The sequence below is a fragment of the Scyliorhinus torazame genome, chromosome 6 (assembly GCF_047496885.1).
Source record: "Scyliorhinus torazame isolate Kashiwa2021f chromosome 6, sScyTor2.1, whole genome shotgun sequence".
In the NCBI taxonomy this organism is placed as follows: Eukaryota; Metazoa; Chordata; class Chondrichthyes; order Carcharhiniformes; family Scyliorhinidae; genus Scyliorhinus; species Scyliorhinus torazame.
The window spans coordinates 293,263,048-293,283,911 of NC_092712.1; the positions used below are offsets into that span (position 1 = coordinate 293,263,048).

General features: G+C 45.1%; 1 protein-coding gene across 5 annotated transcripts in view; it reads right to left on the minus strand.

Moving 5' to 3' along the window:
- Positions 1-20,864, minus strand: part of trip13 (thyroid hormone receptor interactor 13) — a 54,926-nt gene that overhangs the window by 12,336 nt on the left and 21,726 nt on the right. For all 5 annotated transcript variants that reach the window (XM_072509859.1, XM_072509861.1, XM_072509857.1 and 2 more), the window contains 4 exons: positions 20,305-20,377; positions 18,956-19,019; positions 16,422-16,508; positions 9,733-9,839 (listed from right to left, as the gene is read on the minus strand). In XM_072509859.1, the coding sequence (XP_072365960.1) occupies positions 9,733-9,839; positions 16,422-16,508; positions 18,956-19,019; positions 20,305-20,377 (331 nt within the window). The remainder of the gene's footprint in view (positions 1-9,732; positions 9,840-16,421; positions 16,509-18,955; positions 19,020-20,304; positions 20,378-20,864) is intronic.

Genomic DNA, 20,864 nt, shown 5'->3' on the forward strand with positions numbered 1-20,864 from the left:
AGGGCATCCGCCCACAGCCCCTCCTCAAACTCCTCCCCCAGCTCTTCTTCCCATATCCCTTTCAACTCATCTACCATAATCTCCCCCTCGTCCCTCATTTCCCTATATATATCTGACACCTTACCGTCCCCCACCCATGTCTTTGAGATCACTCTGTCCTGCACCTCATGCGTCGGGAGCTGCGGGAATTCCCTCACCTGTTGCCTCGCAAAAGCCCTCAGTTGCATATACCGGAATGCATTCCCTTGGGGCAACCCATATTTCTCGGTCAGCGCTCCCAGACTTGCGAACTTCCCATCCACAAACAGATCTTTCAGTTGCGTTACTCCTGCTCTTTGCCATATTCCAAATCCCCCATCCATTCTCCCCGGGGCAAACCTATGGTTATTTCTTATCGGGGACCCCACCAAGGCTCCCGTCTTTCCCCTATGCCATCTCCACTGTCCCCAAATTTTCAAAGTCGCCAGCACCACCGGGCTTGTGGTGTATTTCTTCGGTGAGAACGGCAATGGGGCCGTCACCATAGCTTGTAGGCTAGTCCCCCTACAGGACGCCCTCTCCAATCTCTTCCACGCCGCTCCCTCCTCTTCTCCCATCCACTTACTCACCATTGAGATATTGGCGGCCCAGTAGTACTCACTTAGGCTCGGTAGTGCCAGCCCCCCCCCTATCCCTACTACGCTGTAAGAATCCCTTCCTCACTCTCGGGGTCTTCCCGGCCCACACAAAACTCATGATACTCTTTTCGATCCTTTTGAAAAAAGCCTTCGTGATCACCACCGGGAGGCACTGAAACACAAAGAGGAATCTCGGGAGGACTACCATTTTAACCGCCTGCACCCTCCCTGCCAGTGACAGGGATACCATGTCCCATCTCTTGAAGTCCTCCTCCATTTGTTCCACCAATCGCGTTAAATTTAACCTATGCAATGTACCCCAATTCTTGGCTATCTGGATCCCCAAGTGACGAAAGTCCCTTGTTACCTTCCTCAGCGGAAAGTCCTCTATTTCTCTGCTCTGCTCCCCTGGATGCACCACAAACAACTCACTTTTCCCCATGTTCAGTTTATATCCTGAGAATTCTCCAAACTCCCGAAGTGTCCGCATTATCTCTGGCATCCCCTCCGCCGGGTCCGCTACATATAACAACAAATCATCCGCATACAGAGATACCCGGTGTTCTTCTCCTCCTCTAAGTACTCCCCTCCACTTCTTGGAACCCCTCAATGCTATTGCCAGGGGCTCAATCGCCAGTGCAAACAATAATGGGGACAGAGGGCATCCCTGCCTTGTCCCTCTATGGAGCCGAAAGTATGCAGATCCCCGTCCATTCGTGACCACACTCGCCACTGGGGCCCTATACAACAGCTGCACCCATCCAACATACTCATCTCCAAAACCAAATCTCCTCAGCACCTCCCACAGATAATCCCACTCCACTCTATCAAATGCTTTCTCGGCATCCATCGCCACCACTATCTCCGCTTCCCCCTCCGGTGGGGGCATCATCATTACCCCTAGCAGCCTCCATATATTCGTATTCAGCTGTCTCCCCTTCACAAACCCAGTTTGGTCCTCATGGACCACCCTCGGGACACAATCCTCTATCCTCATTGCCATTACCTTGGCCAGAATCTTAGCGTCTACATTTAGGAGGGAAATAGGTCTATAGGACCCGCATTGCAGCGGGTCCTTTTCCTTCTTTAGGAGAAGCGATATCGTTGCCTCAGACATAGTCGGGGGCAGCTGTCCCCTTTCCTTTGCCTCATTAAAGGTCCTCATCAGTAGCGGGGCGAGCAAGTCCACATATTTCCTGTAAAATTCAACTGGGAATCCATCCGGTCCCGGAGCCTTCCCCGCCTGCATGTTCCTAATTCCTTTCACTACTTCCTCTATTTCAATCTGTGCTCCCAGTCCCACCCTTTCCTGCTCCTCCACCTTGAGAAATTCCAGCCGGTCCAGAAAGCCCATCATTCTCTCCCTCCTATCCGGGGGTTGAGCTTCGTATAATTTTTTATAAAATGCCTTGAACACTCCATTCACTCTCTCCGCTCCCCGCTCCATCTCTCCTTCCTCATCCCTCACTCCCCCATTTCCCTCGCTCAATTTCCCTTTTCCTCAATTGGTGGGCCAGCAACCTGCTCGCCTTCTCCCCATATTCGTACTGTACACCCTGTGCCTTCCTCCACTGTGCCTCTGCAGTACCCGTTGTCAGCAAGTCGAATTCTACGTGTAGCCTTTGCCTTTCCCTGTACAGTCCCTCCTCCGGTGCCTCCGCATATTGCCTGTCCACCCTCAGACGTTCTTGCAGCAACCGCTCCTGTTCCCTACTCTCCTGCTTTCCTTTATGTGCCCTTATTGATATCAGCTCCCCTCGAACCACTGCCTTCAGCGCCTCCCTTCCACTCCCACCTGGACCTCCCCATTATCATTGAGTTCCAAGTACTTTTCAATGCACCCCCTCACCCTTAGACACACACCTCACCTGCCATTAGTCCCATGTCCATTCTCCAGGGTGGGCGCCCTTCTGTTTCCTCCCCTATCTCCAAGTCCACCCAATGTGGAGCGTGATCCGAAATGGCTATGGCCGTATACTCCGTTCCCCTCACCTTCGGGATCAACGCCCTTCCCAAAACAAAAAAGTCTATTCGCGAATAGACTTTGTGGACATAGGAGAAAAACGAAAACTCCTTACTCCTAGGTCTGCTAAATCTCCACGGGTCTACTCCTCCCATCTGCTCCATAAAATCTTTAAGTACCTTGGCTGCTGCCGGCCTCCTTCCAGTCCTGGACTTCGACCTGTCCAGCCCTGGTTCCAACACCGTATTGAAATCTCCCCCCATTACCAACTTTCCCACCTCTAGGTCCGGGATGCGTCCTAGCATACGCCTCATAAAATTGGCATCATCCCAGTTCGGGGCATATACGTTTACCAAAACCACCGTCTCCCCCTGTAGTTTGCCACTCACCATCACGTATCTGCCACCGCTATCCACCACTATAGTCTTTGCCTCAAACATTACCCGCTTCCCCACTAATATAGCCACCCCCCTGTTTTTCGCATCTAGCCCCGAATGGAACACCTGCCCCACCCAACCTTTGCGTAGTCTCACCTGGTCTATCAGTTTCAAGTGCCTTTCCTGTAACATAACCACGTCTGCCTTAGGTTTCTTAAGGTGTGCGAGTACTCGTGCCCTCTTTATCGGCCCGTTCAGCCCTCTCACATTCCACGTGATCAGCCGGGTTGGGGGCTTTTTACCCCCCCCCTTGTCAATTAGCCATCCCCTTTTTCCAGCTCCTCACCCGGTTCCCACGCAGCTGTGTCCCCCCCAGGCGGTGCCCCCCCCCGCCCATCCCACCCCATGCCAGCTCCCCACTCTCCCCAGCAGCAGCAGCCCAATAATTCCCCCCTCCCACCCCCCCCGCTAGATCCCCCACTAGCGTAGTTACACCCCCCATGTTGCTCCCAGAAGTCAGCAAACTCTGGCCGACCTCGGCTTCCCCCCGTGACCGCGGCTCGCACCGTGCGACGCCCCCTCTTTCCTGCTTCCCTGTTCCCGCCATGATTATCATAGCGCGGGAACCGAGCCCGCGCTTCCCCCTTGGCCCCGCCCCCAATGGCCAATGCCCCATCTCCTCCACCTCCTTTCCTCCCCCCACCACCTCCTGTGGAAGAGAGAAAAGTTACCACATCGCAGGATTAATAACATAAAACTCCTCTTTCCCCCCTTTTTACCCCCCTCTTCGCCCCCCATACTCGCCCCACCACTTTGTTTCAAACGTTCTTTTTTTTAATAACCCGCTCATTCCAATTTTTCTTCCACGATAAAAGTCCACGCCTCATCCTCCGTCTCAAAGTAGTGGTGCCTCCCTTGATATGTGACCCACAGTCTTGCCGGTTGCAGCATTCCGAATTTTATCTTCTTTTTGTGAAGCACCGCCTTGGCCCGATTAAAGCTCGCCCTCCTTCTCGCCACCTCCGCACTCCAGTCTTGGTATACGCGGATCACCGCGTTCTCCCACTTACTGCTCCGAGTTTTCTTTGCCCATCTAAGGACCATCTCTCTATCCTTAAAACGGAGGAATCTCACCACTATGGCTCTAGGAATTTCTCCTGCTCTCGGTCCTCGCGCCATCACTCGGTATGCTCCCTCCACCTCCAGCGGACCCGCCGGGGCCTCCGCTCCCATTAACGAGTGCAGCATCGTGCTCACATATGCCCCGACGTCCGCTCCCTCCGCACCTTCAGGAAGACCAAGAATCCTTAGGTTGTTCCTCCTCGCGTTGTTCTCCAGCGCCTCCAGCCTTTCCACACATCATTTATGGTGTGCCTCGTGCATCTCCGTCTTCACCACCAGGCCCTGTATGTCGTCCTCATTCTCGGCAGCCTTTGCCTTCACGACCCGAAGCTCCCGCTCCTGGGTCTTTTGCTCCTCCTTTAGCCCTTCGATCGCCTGTAATATCGGGGCCAACAGCTCCTTCTTCATTTCCTTTTTGAGTTCTTCCACGCAGCGTTTCAAAAACTCGTGTTGCTCAGGGCCCCATATTAAACTGCCACCTTCCGACGCCATCTTGGTTTTTGCTTGCCTTCCTTGCCGCTGCTCTAAAGGATCCACCTCAATCCGGCCACCTTCCTCTCCTTTTTTCATCCGTATCCAGGGGGGATTCCCTTCTGGTTCACCGCACAGTACTTTTAGCCGTTAAAATTGCCGTTGGGGCTCTTATTAAGAGCCCAAAAGTCCGTTCCACCGGGAGCTGCCGAAACGTGCGACTCAGCTGGTCATCGCCGCACCCGGAAGCCAATCTATTTCCTTCTTAAATATATTCAGTGACTTGGCCGCCACAAAACTCTGTGTTAGAGAATTCTACAAGTTCACCACCCTCTGAGTGAAGAGGTTTCTCCTCATCTCTAGTCCCCAAGCCAGAGGAAACAACATCCCTGCATCCAGCCTGTCCAACCCCGTCAGAATTCTATTCATTTCAATTAGATCCTCCCTCATTTTTCTAAATTCCAGCGAATACAGGCCCAGTCAACCCAATTTCTCCTCATATGACATGCCATCATCCCAAGAATCATTCTGGTGAACCTTTGCTGCACTCCCTCTGTGGCAAGTATATCATTTCTTGGATAAGGAAACCAAAACTGCACACAATACTCCTGGTGTGGTCTCATCAAGGCCCTGTACAGCTGTGATAAGACAATAAGACATCCTTGCTCCTGTACTCCAGTCCTCTTGCAATGAAAACCAATTTCACAGTAACTTCATTTGAAGCCTACTTGTGACAATAAGCGATTTTCATTTCATTTCATTTCATTTCACATCATTTGCCTTTCTAACTGCTTGCTTTCAGGGACTGGTGTTCTAGGACACCCAGGTTTCCTTTGTACTTTAGTATTTTTTTTCTTTATTAATTTATGGGATGTGGGCATCACTAGTTGGGCCAGCATTTATTGCCCATCACTGAGAGCATTTAAGAGTCAACCACATTACTATGGGTCTGGAGTCACATGTAGGCCAAACCGGTTAAGGACGGCAGATTTCCTTCCATAAAGGACATTAGTGAATCAGATGGGATTTTGTGACAATCGGCACTGGTTTCATGGTCATCATTAGACTTTTAATTCCAGATTTTTTAATGAATTCAAATTCCACCATCTGCCGTGGCGGGATTCAAACCCAGGCCCCCAAAACATTACCCTGGGTCCCTGGATTACTAGTTCAGTGACAATACCACTCTGCCACTGCCTCCCCTAGAGATTTGCCATCCATTTAAATAATACTCTGCCATTCAATTTCTCTGTCCGATGTGGACAACTACACATTTATCCACATTATACTGCATCTGCCATGTACTGACCTCTTGAAGCTCATCACTTTTATAAAGTCGTGCTTTATATGGAAAAATTACTTTGTGTATTTATTGGGTTGAAAACTGCTGGTTGAGTTTTTAAAAAACTGAATAACAGCGGTTCTTTGTAACAAGTGACTTGAGACAGAAGCGAAGATGGCAGAGCATTTGCATCACTGTACCTTAAAACTCCAAAGCCATTAAAACGGAGTCAACCTGCATAGAAAACCCCAGAGACAATCAACTTGAAGGAGTGTGAATGGATCATTCTCCTGACCCCTTCACACAATATCCAGCCGATCACCTGTGTACTGAACTGGGTGGGGATGAAGCATTTGGTGTAAACATTTTGGACAATGGACTCTGGGCGATAATGAAACTTGCCCAACCATAATCTAATCATGTAAACCATGGGCCTGCAATCAACTAGTTATGATCATATTAGATAACTGATCAGTTGGTGAGAGAGGATCACATGATGTGCCAACTAACCCACTCTTTTGTGCTTAAGAAATGGTTTTTCTGTTGGCCAAACAGAAGCTGGTAAGACACAGAAGACGACAAACCCCAAGTGGGGCACTCTCCCTCCCTCTCGCTCTCCATCCTTCCTGCAAACCAGTGCCTTGCCTGCTGTTTGCTCATTCGTATGCCACATGCAGTGTTTTAGAGATCAACTGCTGACTCCATAAGAAAAGATAAATCATCCGTCAATATCTTTAAACCGTCTCGACACTGAATCCTCAGAGATCATCAAGTTCAGCCTGAATCCATCCAAGTTGTTGCTTGTATTGGACTTTAAAAAAACTACTTAATCTATCCTTCCACTTTATACCTTTCTTGTGTGTGTGTTTGTGTGAGACAACCCTCGAATGTGTGGTTGTATGAGATGGAGAGTTAGAGCATTTATTTTGATCAGATGTTAAATACAATCGACACTATTCTCTATTCGTTAGCAAAAAAAAATTACAAGGAAACTTGTGTGTGTCTTTCACAGTCACAGCATTTAAACAGTTAAGCACTCACTTAATTGGCAAGCATATCCTTATTTTAAAATCTGTTGCAGTCAAACAAGCAGTGGGAAGAAGAGAGCCATACTACCCTTTCATCTGAAAGCAACAATACCTATCATCCTCAGATCCCAATACTTCCAGGTTGTGTATTAAGCGTAAATTTTGAAATTGTACCCTCTACACCCAAGTCTAGGTCATTAATACATATTTTTAAAAAAACAGTCGTCCTAGAGCCAACCCTTGGGATCCCTACTGAATACCTTCTGCCAGTACAAAAATAAACCACTCACCACTACCTTGTTTCCTGTCCCTCAGTCTATTTCACATCCATGCTGCTACTTCCCCTTTTACTTTATGAGCTTCAACAGTGGCGACAAGCCTAGTACATGGTACTTCATCAAACGTCTTTTAGTAGTCCACGTAAATCATATAAACCCTCTGTTACCTCATCAAAAAACTCAAGTTAGTTAACTAAGGTTTGTCTTTAACAAATCCATGCTGGCTTTTTTTTTGTTAATGAAGACACACTTGTCCAAGTGTCTGCTAGTTTTGTCCCGGATTTCCGAATCCTAAAGCTTTCCCATCACCAAAGTTAAACAGATTGGCCTATAGTTGGTGGGGTTATCTATACACTCTTTTCTGAACAAAAGGTTTAACATTTGTAAATTTTCAGTTCTCTGATCGTATCCTGGTTTCTAAAAAGGACTGGAAGATTGTCAGTGCCTCTGCAATTTCCTTCCTTATTTCCCTCAGAATCATAGCATCCAGTCCTGGTGACTTATCGACTTTAAGCACAGCCAGCCTTACAAATAACTCCTCAAACAATTTTTAGCTCATCCAGTGCCTCAACTGCCTTCTTGATTGCCATGGTCGTACTGAATAGCAGAGCAGGTTACCCCTGCTTCTTTTTATACCATGATGTGGAGATGCCGGTGTTGGACTTGGGTGGGCACAGTAAGAATTCTGACAACACCACGTTAAAGTCCAACGGGTTTGTTTCGAATCACTAGCTTTTGGATCGCAGCTCCTTCCTCAGGTGAATGAAGAGGTGGGTTCCAGAAACACATATATAGACAAAGTCAATGATGCAGCACGATACTTTGAATGTCAGTCTTTGCAGGTAATTAAGTCTTTACAGGTCCAGACGGAGCGACTGGAGAGGGGGATAATCACGGGTTAAAGAGGTATGAATTGTCTCAAAGCAGGACAGTTGGTAGGATTTTGCAAGCCCAGGCCAAAGGGTGGGGGGTGAATGTAATGCGACATGAATCCAAGGTCCAATTGCACCCAATAATTTGTTTTATAACATTCACCGTTAATGAGAAGTACATATGAATTAACAGTGCACAATAAATGGCATGTGACACCAAGGCAGATTCCATGCATTCCTCAACAATCTACTTCGATGTCAGTAAATACTAATCTCATTGAAACTCTAAGTCTCCCTCATGAGGCATTCAAAACCTTTAACTTTCAAAGACCAAGCCTCTGAATTTCCTCAAAACCACTACAACTAACTTGGACTGCCTCAACGCCTGCACATCTCCCAGGTTTTCAGTCTTGTCTCCTGAGACTCCGTTCCACTGGATTTACAAGTTTGCAATCCAACCTCTACTCACAGGCACAATTTCAACTCTTTAAAAAACGGCTACCTTCATTGGGCTAGCACTACACCTGGACTTCACCAAACTCAACTCCCCAGCTGTACCAATAGCTTCCAGGACTGCCTCTGAGCCCTAGCCCTTCCCAGCACACACAAGTGACATTGTGGCATTTTCTCAGTTCTCCCGGACTTCCCCAGTGCCTCAACTACACAAGAAATATCAGACAGCTGCTGGGACTTCTCCTGAGTCCCAACCACATAGATCCAGCTAATAGCAACACTTCTGCTGCTCAGAGTCTGCTAACAGCAGCACCTTTCCCCTGCTGCCAAACACTCACTCCCCCAGCAAACACACAGATAAATTGAAACCCTAGAACTTCCTTAAGGTCCATCCACCTCCATGACGATGTAGCCTTCCAGGGCTTACTGAATGTTTTATATTAATTCTAGCTTTAACTCTGAAAACAAAACAACCTGTTGGGCTGCATTTCTTTCCAAGCAGTATAGAAACCTTGGGCTGGATTCACCGCCACCGATTCTGGGACCGGTGAGGGGCTAGCAGCAGCGCTGGGTAAATCTTGCGGCTTTATTCTCTTAGCAAGTGTCTTGAATGTCAAACTTTGTCTACTTTAAACAAAACATTATTGATCCCCAATCGGATCTTACTAAAAACCTACGATCTGATCTAGGGTCACAACATGTGCAGACTGTTTTTAAGTAGTCCAGGATACTTTGAAGTGATGCTAGCCTTGCATGAACTTGGAGGTCCCTTTGCTGAGGGCGTGTTAAGCACTCAGCTGCATGCCACAGGCAATATAATGAACAGACAGCACAACGTTTGTGCGTTGCCTGCATCGTAATGAACGTGCAAGGGTTAACCACGTTACCAACCTTCCCCTCTGGATAGCACTGATGTGAAAACCAGCGAACAAAAAAAATAATTAAAAATGAAAGGTACTTCTTTCCATTCCTACCTGTTTTGCAGGCAGAGTAAAGGAATGGGATATCAATAGGTTTCAGGGAAAATGTTCAGTCACATATCAAAGCAATAATGACGATCATGTGGCAAAGCAGATTGCTAGTAGAGCAAAACTAAGAAAACTAGTGACTCAACATCAGAATCTGCAGGATTGTACAAAAGATCCAGAAGATGATAAGCCCTGATAAAACAACGACCAATTCAGCTATTCTAAATGTGATTCATTAACTGGTTAAACTGTCAAAGTACAATGTGCTATGTAGAAACAGCTGTAACAGTTAAAAGCTTACCTTTTGATCTGGTCTATTTGTGTCAACACAGCATTAACTACTCGAATGGCATCAGATGGCTCTGTGCCAGCCTGTGAAGCATTCCTGGCTGCTGTCAAACTTTCAACCTATAGCACAAGGGACACAAGTTAACCTTGTAAAGCAGGTCATGGTCCAAGTTCAGCCTTCAGAATAAAGTTTGCTGGTCAAATTCCTCCAAAATCGATTTATTATTTAAGTAACAAATACAAACTTACCACACGAGTTTCTGCATGGGTGTGTTAAACAAATTAAACTAATTTCAATAATGCACTAATGGGTTCAATGTCTTTGATACAGGACTCCTAAAAATAGTGACACCCTCAGACAACGAAAAACAAAGAGTGCCACAGAGGCATTTTTAGCAAAGATTCTTTGGAATCCATTTGCCTAGATCATTAAAATGTCATGGGCAAGTACAGAAAATAACAAAAAGGCTAATGGAATGTTGGCTTCTCTAGAGGACTAGAATACAAGGTGATAAAAGTCAAGCCATAGCTATACAAAGGCCTGATTAGACTACATCTGGCGTGCTGCCAGCAGTTCTCAGGAACACACCGTAGAAAGAATATATTAGCCTTGGAGGAATTGTAGCATAGATTTAGCAGAATAATATCTGGGATGGAATTCTCTGGCCATTGCGATTCACTTTTCCCGCCTGTAGCGCACCCCCGCCCATGGGCTTCCCAGCGGCATTGGGTGGCTTCAATGGGAAATAATTGACAAGTGGCGGGAGTATTGAATTCCTTCTCCAGCGAACAGTACGCCGAAGAGAAACGCGCGACTGGATGAACTGGAGAATTCAGCACCTGGTCTTCTAGTGTTAAATTACAAGATATTGTAGGCCCAGAACTTAGAAAGCTGAATGTTTACCTGATTAAAGTTATCAAGATTTTAAGGGAAACATTAAGGGTAGATAGAAATAAACTATTTCCGTTAGTTCAAGACTCTAGGACTGGGGATCATAACCTAAAAAGAGACAGATCATGCAAACCAAGAAACGTGTCTATACACAAAAGCAGGTAGATACTTGAAACTCTACAAAGAGCAAATGATGCCAGATCAATTATTAAATCTTTGTCACAAGTAAGCTACATTAACATGGCAATGAAGAGATGGCAAGCAAAGGTGGGCATATGGAGTTAGGTCACAGATCAGTCACAACCTCACTGAATGATCAAACAGACTCAAGGGATTAAGTGGCCTTACTCCTATTCTTATGTTCCAGAAATAACATATTAGCAAACCAACTAACAGAAATTTGATGACCCCTTTAGGTTCCTTTAGAGATTCTTAGTGCATGAATTTCACTCTGAAAGTGGGGGAAGTTTTGAATTGGGCTAAAATCAAACCATCAACAGGGTGGAACAGTGGCTAGCACTACTGCCTCAGAGCGCTGAGGGCCCAGGTTCCATCCCTGCCCCAGGTCACTGTCTGTGTGGAGTTTGCACATTCTTCCCGTGGGTCTTATCCCCACAACCCAAAGAAGTGTAGGGTAGGTGGATTGGCTATGCTAAATTGTCCCTTAATTGAAAAAAAAAAAAAAAATGAATTGGGTGCTTTAAATTTAATAAAAATCAAACCCATCAAGTTCTGGGGATTTCAGTTTGAACAATTATGACCAAGAATATTGGATATCCAAGGCTGACTAGAAGGACTTGCTCTAGTTTTAAGTGTTCCAGGTGATGCCAAACAGTAAAAGCCAAGACTTAGCAACACAAGCACATGAAAATGGAAAGCAAATCGGCAATCAGTGCTAATTTCATAGAATTTAGTGCTGAAGGAGGCCATTCGGCCCATCGAGTCTACACCAGCCCCATGAAAGAGAACTCTACTCAAGCCCACGCCTCCACCCTATCCCCATAACCCAGTAACCCCACTTAACCTTTTTGGACACTAAGGGCAATTTAGCATGGCCAATCCACCTATACACATCTTTGGACTGTGGGAGGGAACCGGAGCACCCGGAGGAAACCCACGTACACACAGGGAGAACGTGCAGACTCCGCACAGACAGTGACCCAAGCCGGGAATCGAACCCAGAACCCTGGAGCTGTGAAGTAACTGTGCCAACCACTGTGCTACCGTGCTGCCCTAATTGCACATTGGATGGTAAAGTCTTCAGAATCATCCATCCAGGGGAGACAAATTAAAAACAAAACATGAAAACCTCTGAACAAGTCGTCCCAAATTCTATAAGGCAATGAAGCATGCTCATGGTTCGGGCACATAAATATTTACTTAAATAACTTCTGCCTTCATCCTGCTGTCCTGTCCAAGTCTCCTTAGAAACAAGTGATTGCGCATAGGAATGGGGTGGGCCATTCACTTCTTGAGCGTGTTCCATCATTCTGTTAGAAAATGATTGACATGCACCTCAAATCTATGAATATTCATTGATCCTGTCCCAGTACGGGGCAGCACGGTAGCAGTGTGTAGCACTGTTGCTTCACAGCTCCAGGGTCCCAGGTTCGATTCCCGGCTTGGGTCACTGTCTGTGCGGAGTCTGCACGTTTGCCCCGTGTTTGCGGGGGTTTCCTCCAGGTGCTCCAGTCTCCTCCCACAAGTTCCGAAAGACATGCTGTTAGGTGAATTGCACATTCTGAATTCTCCCTCTGTGCCCCTGAACAGGCACCGAATGTGGCGATTAGGGGCTTTTCACAGCAACTTCATTGCAGTGTTAATGTAGGCCTATTTGTGACAATAAAGATTATTAAAATGGCAGACTTTGAAATTCACTTTCATGTCTCAAATTCTCATCTTGTGCCAGCCATGGGTACAAGCTCCACTTCAGCACTTGAGCGCAAAAACCTACAATGACAGCCCAGTGCAGTACTAAGGGAGCACTGCACAGTCGGAGATGCCATTATTCAAATCAAATGTTAAGCTGAGACTTTGTCCGTCGTCTCAGATGGACTTAAAAGATGTTTTGACATTACTTCGAAGAAGAATCATAGAATTCCTACAATGCAGGAGGCCATCCGGCCCATTGAGTCTGCACCAGTCCTTGGAAAGAGCACCCTAATTAAGCCCACGCCTCCACCCTATTCCTGTAACCCCACCTAACCTTTTGGACACCAAGCAGCAATTAAGCATGGCCAATCCACCTAACCTGCAAATCTTTGGACGGTAGGAGGAAACCGGAGCACCTGGAGAAACCCACGTAGAAATGAGAATAGGGTGGCATAGTAATGCAGTGGTTAGCACTACAGCCTCACGGCGCCGAGGAACCAGGTCCGATCCCATCCCGGGGGTCACTGTCCGTGTGAAGTTTGCACATTCCCTCAGTGTCTGCGTGGGTCTCACCCCCACAACACAAAGATGCGCAGGGTAGGTGGAATGGCTATAAGACCATAAGACATAGGAGTGGAAGTAAGGCCATTCGGCCCATCGAGTCCACTCCACCATTCAATCATGGCTGATTTCAACTCCATTTACCCACTCTCTCTCCATAGCCCTTAATTCCTTGAGAAATCAAGAATTTATCAACTTCTGTCTTAAAGACACTCAACGGCCCGGCCTCCACCGCCCTCTGTGGCAATGAATTCCACAGACCCACCACTCTCTGGCTGAAGAAATTTCTCCTCATCTCTGTTCTAAAGTGACTCCCTTTTATTCTAAGGCTGTGCCCCCGGGTCCTAGTCTCCCCTGCTAATGGAAACAACTTCCCTACATCCACCCTATCTAAGCCATTCATTATCTTGTAAGTTTCTATTAGATCTCCCCTCAACCTCCTAAACTCCAATGAATATAATCCCAGGATCCTCAGACGTTCATCGTATGTTAGGCCTACCTGGGATCATCCGTGTGAATCTCCGCTGGACCCGCTCCAGTGCCAGTATGTCTTTCCTGAGGTGTGGGGCCCAAAATTGCTCACAGTATTCTAAATGGGGCCTAACTAATGCTTTATAAAGTTTCAGAAGTACATCCCTGCTTTTATATTCCAAGCCTCTTGAGATGAATGACAACATTGCATTTGCTTTCTTAATTACGGACTCAACCTGCAAATTTACCTTTAGAGAATCCTGGACTAGGACTCCCAAGTCCCTTTGCACTTCAGCAGTATGAATTTTGTCACCGTTTAGAAAATAGTCCATGCCTCTATTCTTTTTTCCAAAGTGCAAGACCTCGCACTTGCCCACGTTGAATTTCATCAGCCATTTCTTGGACCACTCTCCTAAACTGTCTAAATCTTTCTGCAGCCTCCCCACCTCCTCCATACTACCTGCCCCTCCACCTATCTTTGTATCATCGGCAAACTTAGCCAGAATGCCCCCAGTCCCGTCATCTAGATCGTTAATATATAAAGAGAACAGCTGTGGCCCCAACACTGAACCCTGCGGGACACCACTCGTCACCGGTTGCCATTCCGAAAAAGAACCTTTTATGCCAACTCTCTGCCTTCTGCCTGACAGCCAATCGTCAATCCATGTTAGTACCTTGCCTCGAATACCATGGGCCCTTATTTTACTCAGCAGTCTCCCGTGAGGCACCTTATCAAAGGCCGTTTGGAAATCAAGATAGATAACATCCATTGGCTCTCCTTGGTCTAACCTATTTGTTATCTCTTCAAAGAACTCTAACAGGTTTGTCAGGCACGACCTCCCCTTACTAAATCCATGCTGACTTGTCCTAATCCGACCCTGCACTTCCAAGAATTTAGAAATCTCATCCTTAACAATGGATTCTAGAATCTTGCCAACAACCGAGGTTAGGCTAATTGGCCTATAATTTTCCATCTTTTTCCTTGTTCCCTTCTTGAACAGCGGGGGGGGGTTACAACAGCGATTTTCCAATCCTCTGGGACTTTCCCTGACTCCAGTGACTTTTGAAAGATCATAACTAACGCCTCCACTATTTCTTCAGCTATCTCCTTTAGAACTCTTGGATGTAGCCCATCTGGGCCCGGGGATTTATCAATTTTTAGACCTCTTAGTTTCTCTAGCACTTTCTCCTTTGTGATGGCCACCATATTCAACTCTGCCCCCTGACTCTCCGGAATTGTTGGGATATTACCCATGTCTTCTACTGTGAAGACTGACGCAAAGTACTTATTTAGTTCCTCAGCTATTTCCTTGTCTCCCATCACAAAATTACCAGCGTCATTTTGGAGCGGCCCAATGTCAACTTTTGCCTCCCGTTTCTTTTTAATGTATTTAAAGAAACTTTTACTATCATTCCTAATGTTACTGGCTAGCCGACCTTCAAATTGCCCCTTAATTGGAAAAAAATAATTGGGTACTTTTAACTTATTTTTTTAAAAGGCATGGGGAAAATGTGCAAACTCCACACAGACAGTGACCTGAGGCCGGAATTGAACCCGGGTCCCTGGAGTTGTAAGGCAACAGTGCTAACCACTGTGCCACCTTGCCACCCAAAGAGCTGCAGAGTTTGTCTTAGCTAGTATTTTGCCCTCAACCATCATTAAAAAAATAGATTATCTGGTTATCACATTCTTGTTTGTGGAAGCTTTTTGCACACAAATTGACTGCCACATTTTAGTATGCTTTCAACAATTATTACATCTCAGAAGAATCTGACTGACTTAAATTATGAAAGACGCTATGAAATGTAAAGCTTGCTTTTTTTGATAACTAATAAAATCCTCTGTCAAAAACACATCCCATGGTCTTTCAAAAGTTTCATGCCCCCCATTTGCACTACATCCACTACTAAGCTATTCCACATATGCACCATCTGTTGCTTTGAGCTTATACCTCAGCTGTGTCTATGTCTTTTCTTGTCTAAACTTGAATCCCCGTCCCCTGGTCCTTGAACTTGTGTTGATAGTGAACATTGTTTGGGGATCCAGTTTCTTTTTGGGACTCAAATACTTCATGAAGTTACCTCTAAACCAGCACTTTTTCCAATGTACACATTCCCAATAAGCAAAACACAAGATGCATTGTTCCATTTATGTGCCTCATTTTATTTGTTCCCCCCCCCCCTCCCCCAGGTTAGAATCAACTTATAGAACCGTGCTTGGAACTAATGCACAATTAGCAACGCCGTGAACATTAGTTAAACTCTTGGTCTGAAGTGAAGACTGATAATGTTTTTTTGACATTATGTTACTATTTTAAGAACAGCAGAGAAGTTCTCCATGTTCATACCCCTAAGTAACACCACCAAAAATAGAATAACCGGTCATTTATTTCATTGCTGTTTGCAGGATCTTGTTCTGCACAAATTGGCTGCTGTGCTTGTTTACATAATATTGACTGCACTTCATTGGCCGTAAGTCTTTTGGATACATGGACATGGAAGGTTCTACATCAATGGGATTATTACCCAACTATTAATAGCACAATGTGCTTAAATTTTAAACTAATGCAGCTAATAAAACATGGAATGTAGTAACCAATTTCCCTACCAAATCTGTCAGTTAGCACAACAGTACAAAGCAGTTCAGTGACATCTAGTGGCAGATACCCATGTTTGAGCTGAATTTCTATAAATACTGTAGGTATTGCATAAAATCACAGATTTTAAAGCACAGAAACAAATCAATGTGGTCTCTGCCACTGTCTGTGCTCCACACAAGCTTCCTCTCACCGTACTTCATCCCCAAATACTCAAAATAAAGTAACTTGGAAAACATCACATGAACTTATTCAAACTTGTCTCAATGGTGTTAATTTGGATGTTCTTAAGGCCAGAATGCATCTTACCTCATCAATTAAAACAAATACAAGGGATTCCGTGTCCATAATTAAGTCCCGAATGGTTTGAAACATCTTTGTGACAAGTTTTCCACTCTGTTTAATGAGACATTTTAAAATTAAGTTACTATTAACATGCTTTTGCTCTAAAGTGATCCTCTAGATAAACATCAAAATGTTTGTGAATTTTAGCTTAATGATGACACAAAATTTTTATTTCCATTTTGGCAACTGCGGCAAACTGATACCTGCCAATCTCATTGGTTCACAAATTCAAAGGTTTGTATGTCCGACCTTGCGTTCGGTCATTACTAAAAACTGAAGTGTTTAATAATAGTTTCTGAATAAATATGACTGGTTTTCCATGTTTACTTAGAATGACACTCTTAGTTTATTTATTTGGTCATGAGATGCAGACGCTGTTGGCCAGACCACCATTTGTTGCCCATCCCCAACTGCCGGTGAGGTGATGGTGAGCCACCTTCTTAAGCCACTGCAGTCCGTGTGTCGTCAGAACACCCACAGTGCTGTTAGGGAGGGAATTCTAGGAATTTGACCTAGCAACAGTGATACTTTCCAAGCCACGAAGGTGTGAGACTCGGAGGCAAACTAGAGTGTGTTGGTATTCCCAAGCATCTGCTGCCCTTGTCCTTCAAGACGGTAGAGGTCGAGGTTTGTAAGGTGTTGTCGCAGGAGCCTTAGTGAGTTGCTGTATTCATCTTGTAGTTGGTATATGCTGCTGCCACAATGCGTCGTGATGGATTAAGCAGATGTTGTAGATGGGGTGACAATCCAGTTGGCTGTTTTGTCCTGGATGGTCTTGATCTTCTCGAGATTTGAAGGAGCTGCACTCATTCAGCAAGTGGAGAGTGTTCCGTCACACTCTTGACTTTTGCCTTGTAAATGGTGAACAGGCTTTGGCGAGTCAGGTGGTTGAGTTACTCTCTGCAGAATTCCCAGCCTTTGTCGCCACAGCATTTATCTGGCTGCTCCAGTTCAATTTCTGGTCAATGGTAACTCCCAGGATGTTGATAGTGAGGTATGCTGTGATGGCAATGCCATTGAATGTCAAGGAAAGATGGTTAGATCCTCTTTGGTCATTGTTTGGCATTTGTGTGGTGCAAATATTGCTTGCCACTTATCAGCCCAAGTCTAAATATCGTTCAAAACCGGTTGCTTGCGGACATGGGCGGTTTCAGTATCTGAGTCGTCGTGAATGGTGCTGAACATTGTGCAAAGTGCAATTATTAGTATTATTATCAGCAAACATCCCACATCTGACCTTATGATGGTGGGAGTCATTAAAGAAGAAGCTGAGGTGGTTGGGCCTAGGACACTACCCTGAGGAACTCCTGCAGCAATGTCTAAAAGTGTAGACTTATCACCCTGATTCCCATTGTCCCATTTGGGGATGGCACACTGGTTAGTACTGCTGCCTCACAGCACCAGGTACCCAGGTTCAATTCCTGCCTTGGGTAATGTCTGTGCGGAGTATGCACTTTTTCCCTTGTCCGAGTGGGGTGCCTCCGGTGCTCCAATTTTCTCACACAGTACAAAGATGTGCAGGTTAGATGGATTGGTCATGATAAATGGCCCCTTAGTGTCCAAAGATATGCAAGTTAGGTGGGGTTATGGGGTTGCAGGGGTAGGGCGAGGGAGTGGGCCTAGGTAGAATGCTCTTTCAGAGGGTCTGTGCAGACTCAATGGGCTGAATGGCCTCCTTTTGCACTTCTGGAATTCTATGGTTCGATGGTTTTCAGTTCTTCTAGGGCTCCTTGATGCCACTCAGTCAAATGAAGCTTTGATGTCAAGGGCAATCATTCTCACCTCGTCTCTTATGCAACCTATCTGTAGATCACTCAAAATATATCAACGAAAAATCTCAAAATTCATAATCTAGGCTATAGGCATGAGTGATTTAGCAAATGTTAGTCATTAATCAACTTTGTTGTGCTGAAGAAAATCAACAAATCTGGGCGGCAAGGTGGCACAGTGGTTAGCACTGCTGCCTCACAACTCCTGGGACCCGGGTTCAATTCCGGCCTCAGGTCACTGTCTGTGTGGAGTTTGCACATTTGGGGCAGCACGGTAGCATAGTGGTTAGTATAATTGCTGAACAGCTCCTGGGTCCCAGGTTCGATTCCCGGCTTGGGTCACTGTCTGTGCGGAGTCTGCACATTCTCCCAGTGTCTGAGTGGGTTTCCTCCGGGTGCTCCAGTTTCCTCCCGCAGTCCAAAGATGTGCAGGTTAGGTGGATTGGCCATGCTAAATTGTCCCTTAGAGTCCAAAATTACCCTTAGTGTGAGGTGGGGTTATTGGGTTATGGGGATAGGGTGGAGGTGTGGGCTTGGGTAGGGTGCTCTTTCCAAGAGCCGGTGCAGACTCGATGGGCCAAATGGCCTCCTCCTGCACTGTAAATTCTATGAAACAGCAATTAACAACATGATTTAAATAAAATAAGTTATTTAGGAAAGAAATAGTGTACAAAATAATTTTGTCACAAGAAAATAATCTGAATGTGAATATGTATGGGGTGGATTTACCTCGGAAAACCACTTGGAGAAGAGACTGTGGCTGTTGATTTCTATCAGTTGTCCATACCGGTACCTGAAACACATACAGTTGCAATAACTGCTCCTTGAAGATTCTAAAATAAATGCAAGTTTATTGGTAATCTAATCCGGACAACAATTAATGAACATATTTTTTCATAAAAATACAATGAAATGAGCTGAGACTATTTCTCGCTCTGAACTATGGCTATTTTGTATTCCCAACAGCAAAATCATTTCAGTCAGACATAAAAGTGACTCATGGAGTGTCCCTTTAAGAAATGCTTTTGTCTTATCACATGGCTTCGGTGAAATCATTGTGTGGGTGGAGCTGGGCTGTGGCTGTGTGAGTTTTTACTTTTGTCTACACATTTGGCTGCTGTGGGCTCAGATAGAGAAGTATTTTGGCCTGTCTCTATTTTCAATTTTAAAGAGTTAATCCAAGGAAGAAACCCAATGATTATACTTATCTGCTGTTTTGGTAAAAAGGGTTTTTTGGTTTATGGGATCTTGTTATTGAATTGGAACAGTCAAAGGGGGAATTCATTAAAGGTTATACATAGATGGCAGTAGCTTTGTGTGGGGGCTTTATGTTTGTAGTTGATAATAATTCTTACTGTGTGTGTTTATACAAATGTTAACTAAATTTGTAGAATAAAGCTTGTTTTTTGATCAGACTCTTGTGCTCATCATAACCAAAATCAATAAACAGTTATAGGTCATGTGAACTCCATAATGTACTTTATATATTACTCAACTGTGTGAATACACCCACAGTTGCAATATGCAATTTTTTATATCCCCATTGCTGCTATCTCATCCAGGATGCCAGCAGCTTAAATCCTGATGTGAGATACCGTGCTGAATAACGGAGATGTAAGTATTAGAGGTCAAATATACCCTGCAATTCATATTTAACTAATTTAACTTACCAGGCCTACAAACTGTGGCCATTATGGGTCACGTGTGAAATATCATACTGTAAATACCTTAATAATCACCAGAATTTGATTGCTATCCCATCAGGCTGGATGAATTCAAGTTGAGATCCCAAAATGAAAGACTAGAATGTTTATACTAAACCACTATCATGCAGATCCAAGATTTGGGAAACAGTTGGAATTAATTGAAAAGTTATTATATACGTATTGTGCAACAATATTTTGGGTGCCAATTCTTCTCCCTCCCATACCCTCCCATGATATCCATAAGAATGGCCTAATAGAACCAGCCGTCAGGTGCTTTATTCCTGGCAAAAAAACATTTTTGTAAAATGTGAGCCATTAATGCAGAATATGACAAACATCCATTATTCAATGCAATACTTTTGTGGAGCTTACCGGTGAGAAAATCGAATGGTAAGTTTTTGAGCCAGTGCTTTGCATAAAGATGTTTTACCAGTTCCTGGGGGACCTATGATAAGGAGAGAAAACAAAGAAGTTGTGACACTTATGTCGTTCTGATTTAGTTATGGCCTAGAACGGACTGCCTAAAAGGGGACTGGTAGCAGATTCAACAGAAAATTTCCAGTTAAATTTAATATATATTTAAAAGGATTCTTTTAAACACAGGGCCAATGGGGAGTAGGCAGGGGGTGAGGGACTCAGTGGATAGTTATTTCAAAGAGCCAGCAGACATGATGCGTCAATTAGTCTCCTTTGCTGTAGGATTCTATTTGGGCAACTAGAACTTGGCTGACTTTTCCTATCTCCCTCACAGCTAGGCCGTGTCCACCCAAGCACCCACAGCAGTCCTGCCAAGCTGATAAATGAGTCATTTTTCATTACAGCATAGACACAGCTTTTGAAAGGTCCTTTAACTATGGCATCACAATGAAGTACAATCTCTACCTCACGCAATTTCCATGCACATCACAGGCAGCAATCACAGGCAGGAATTC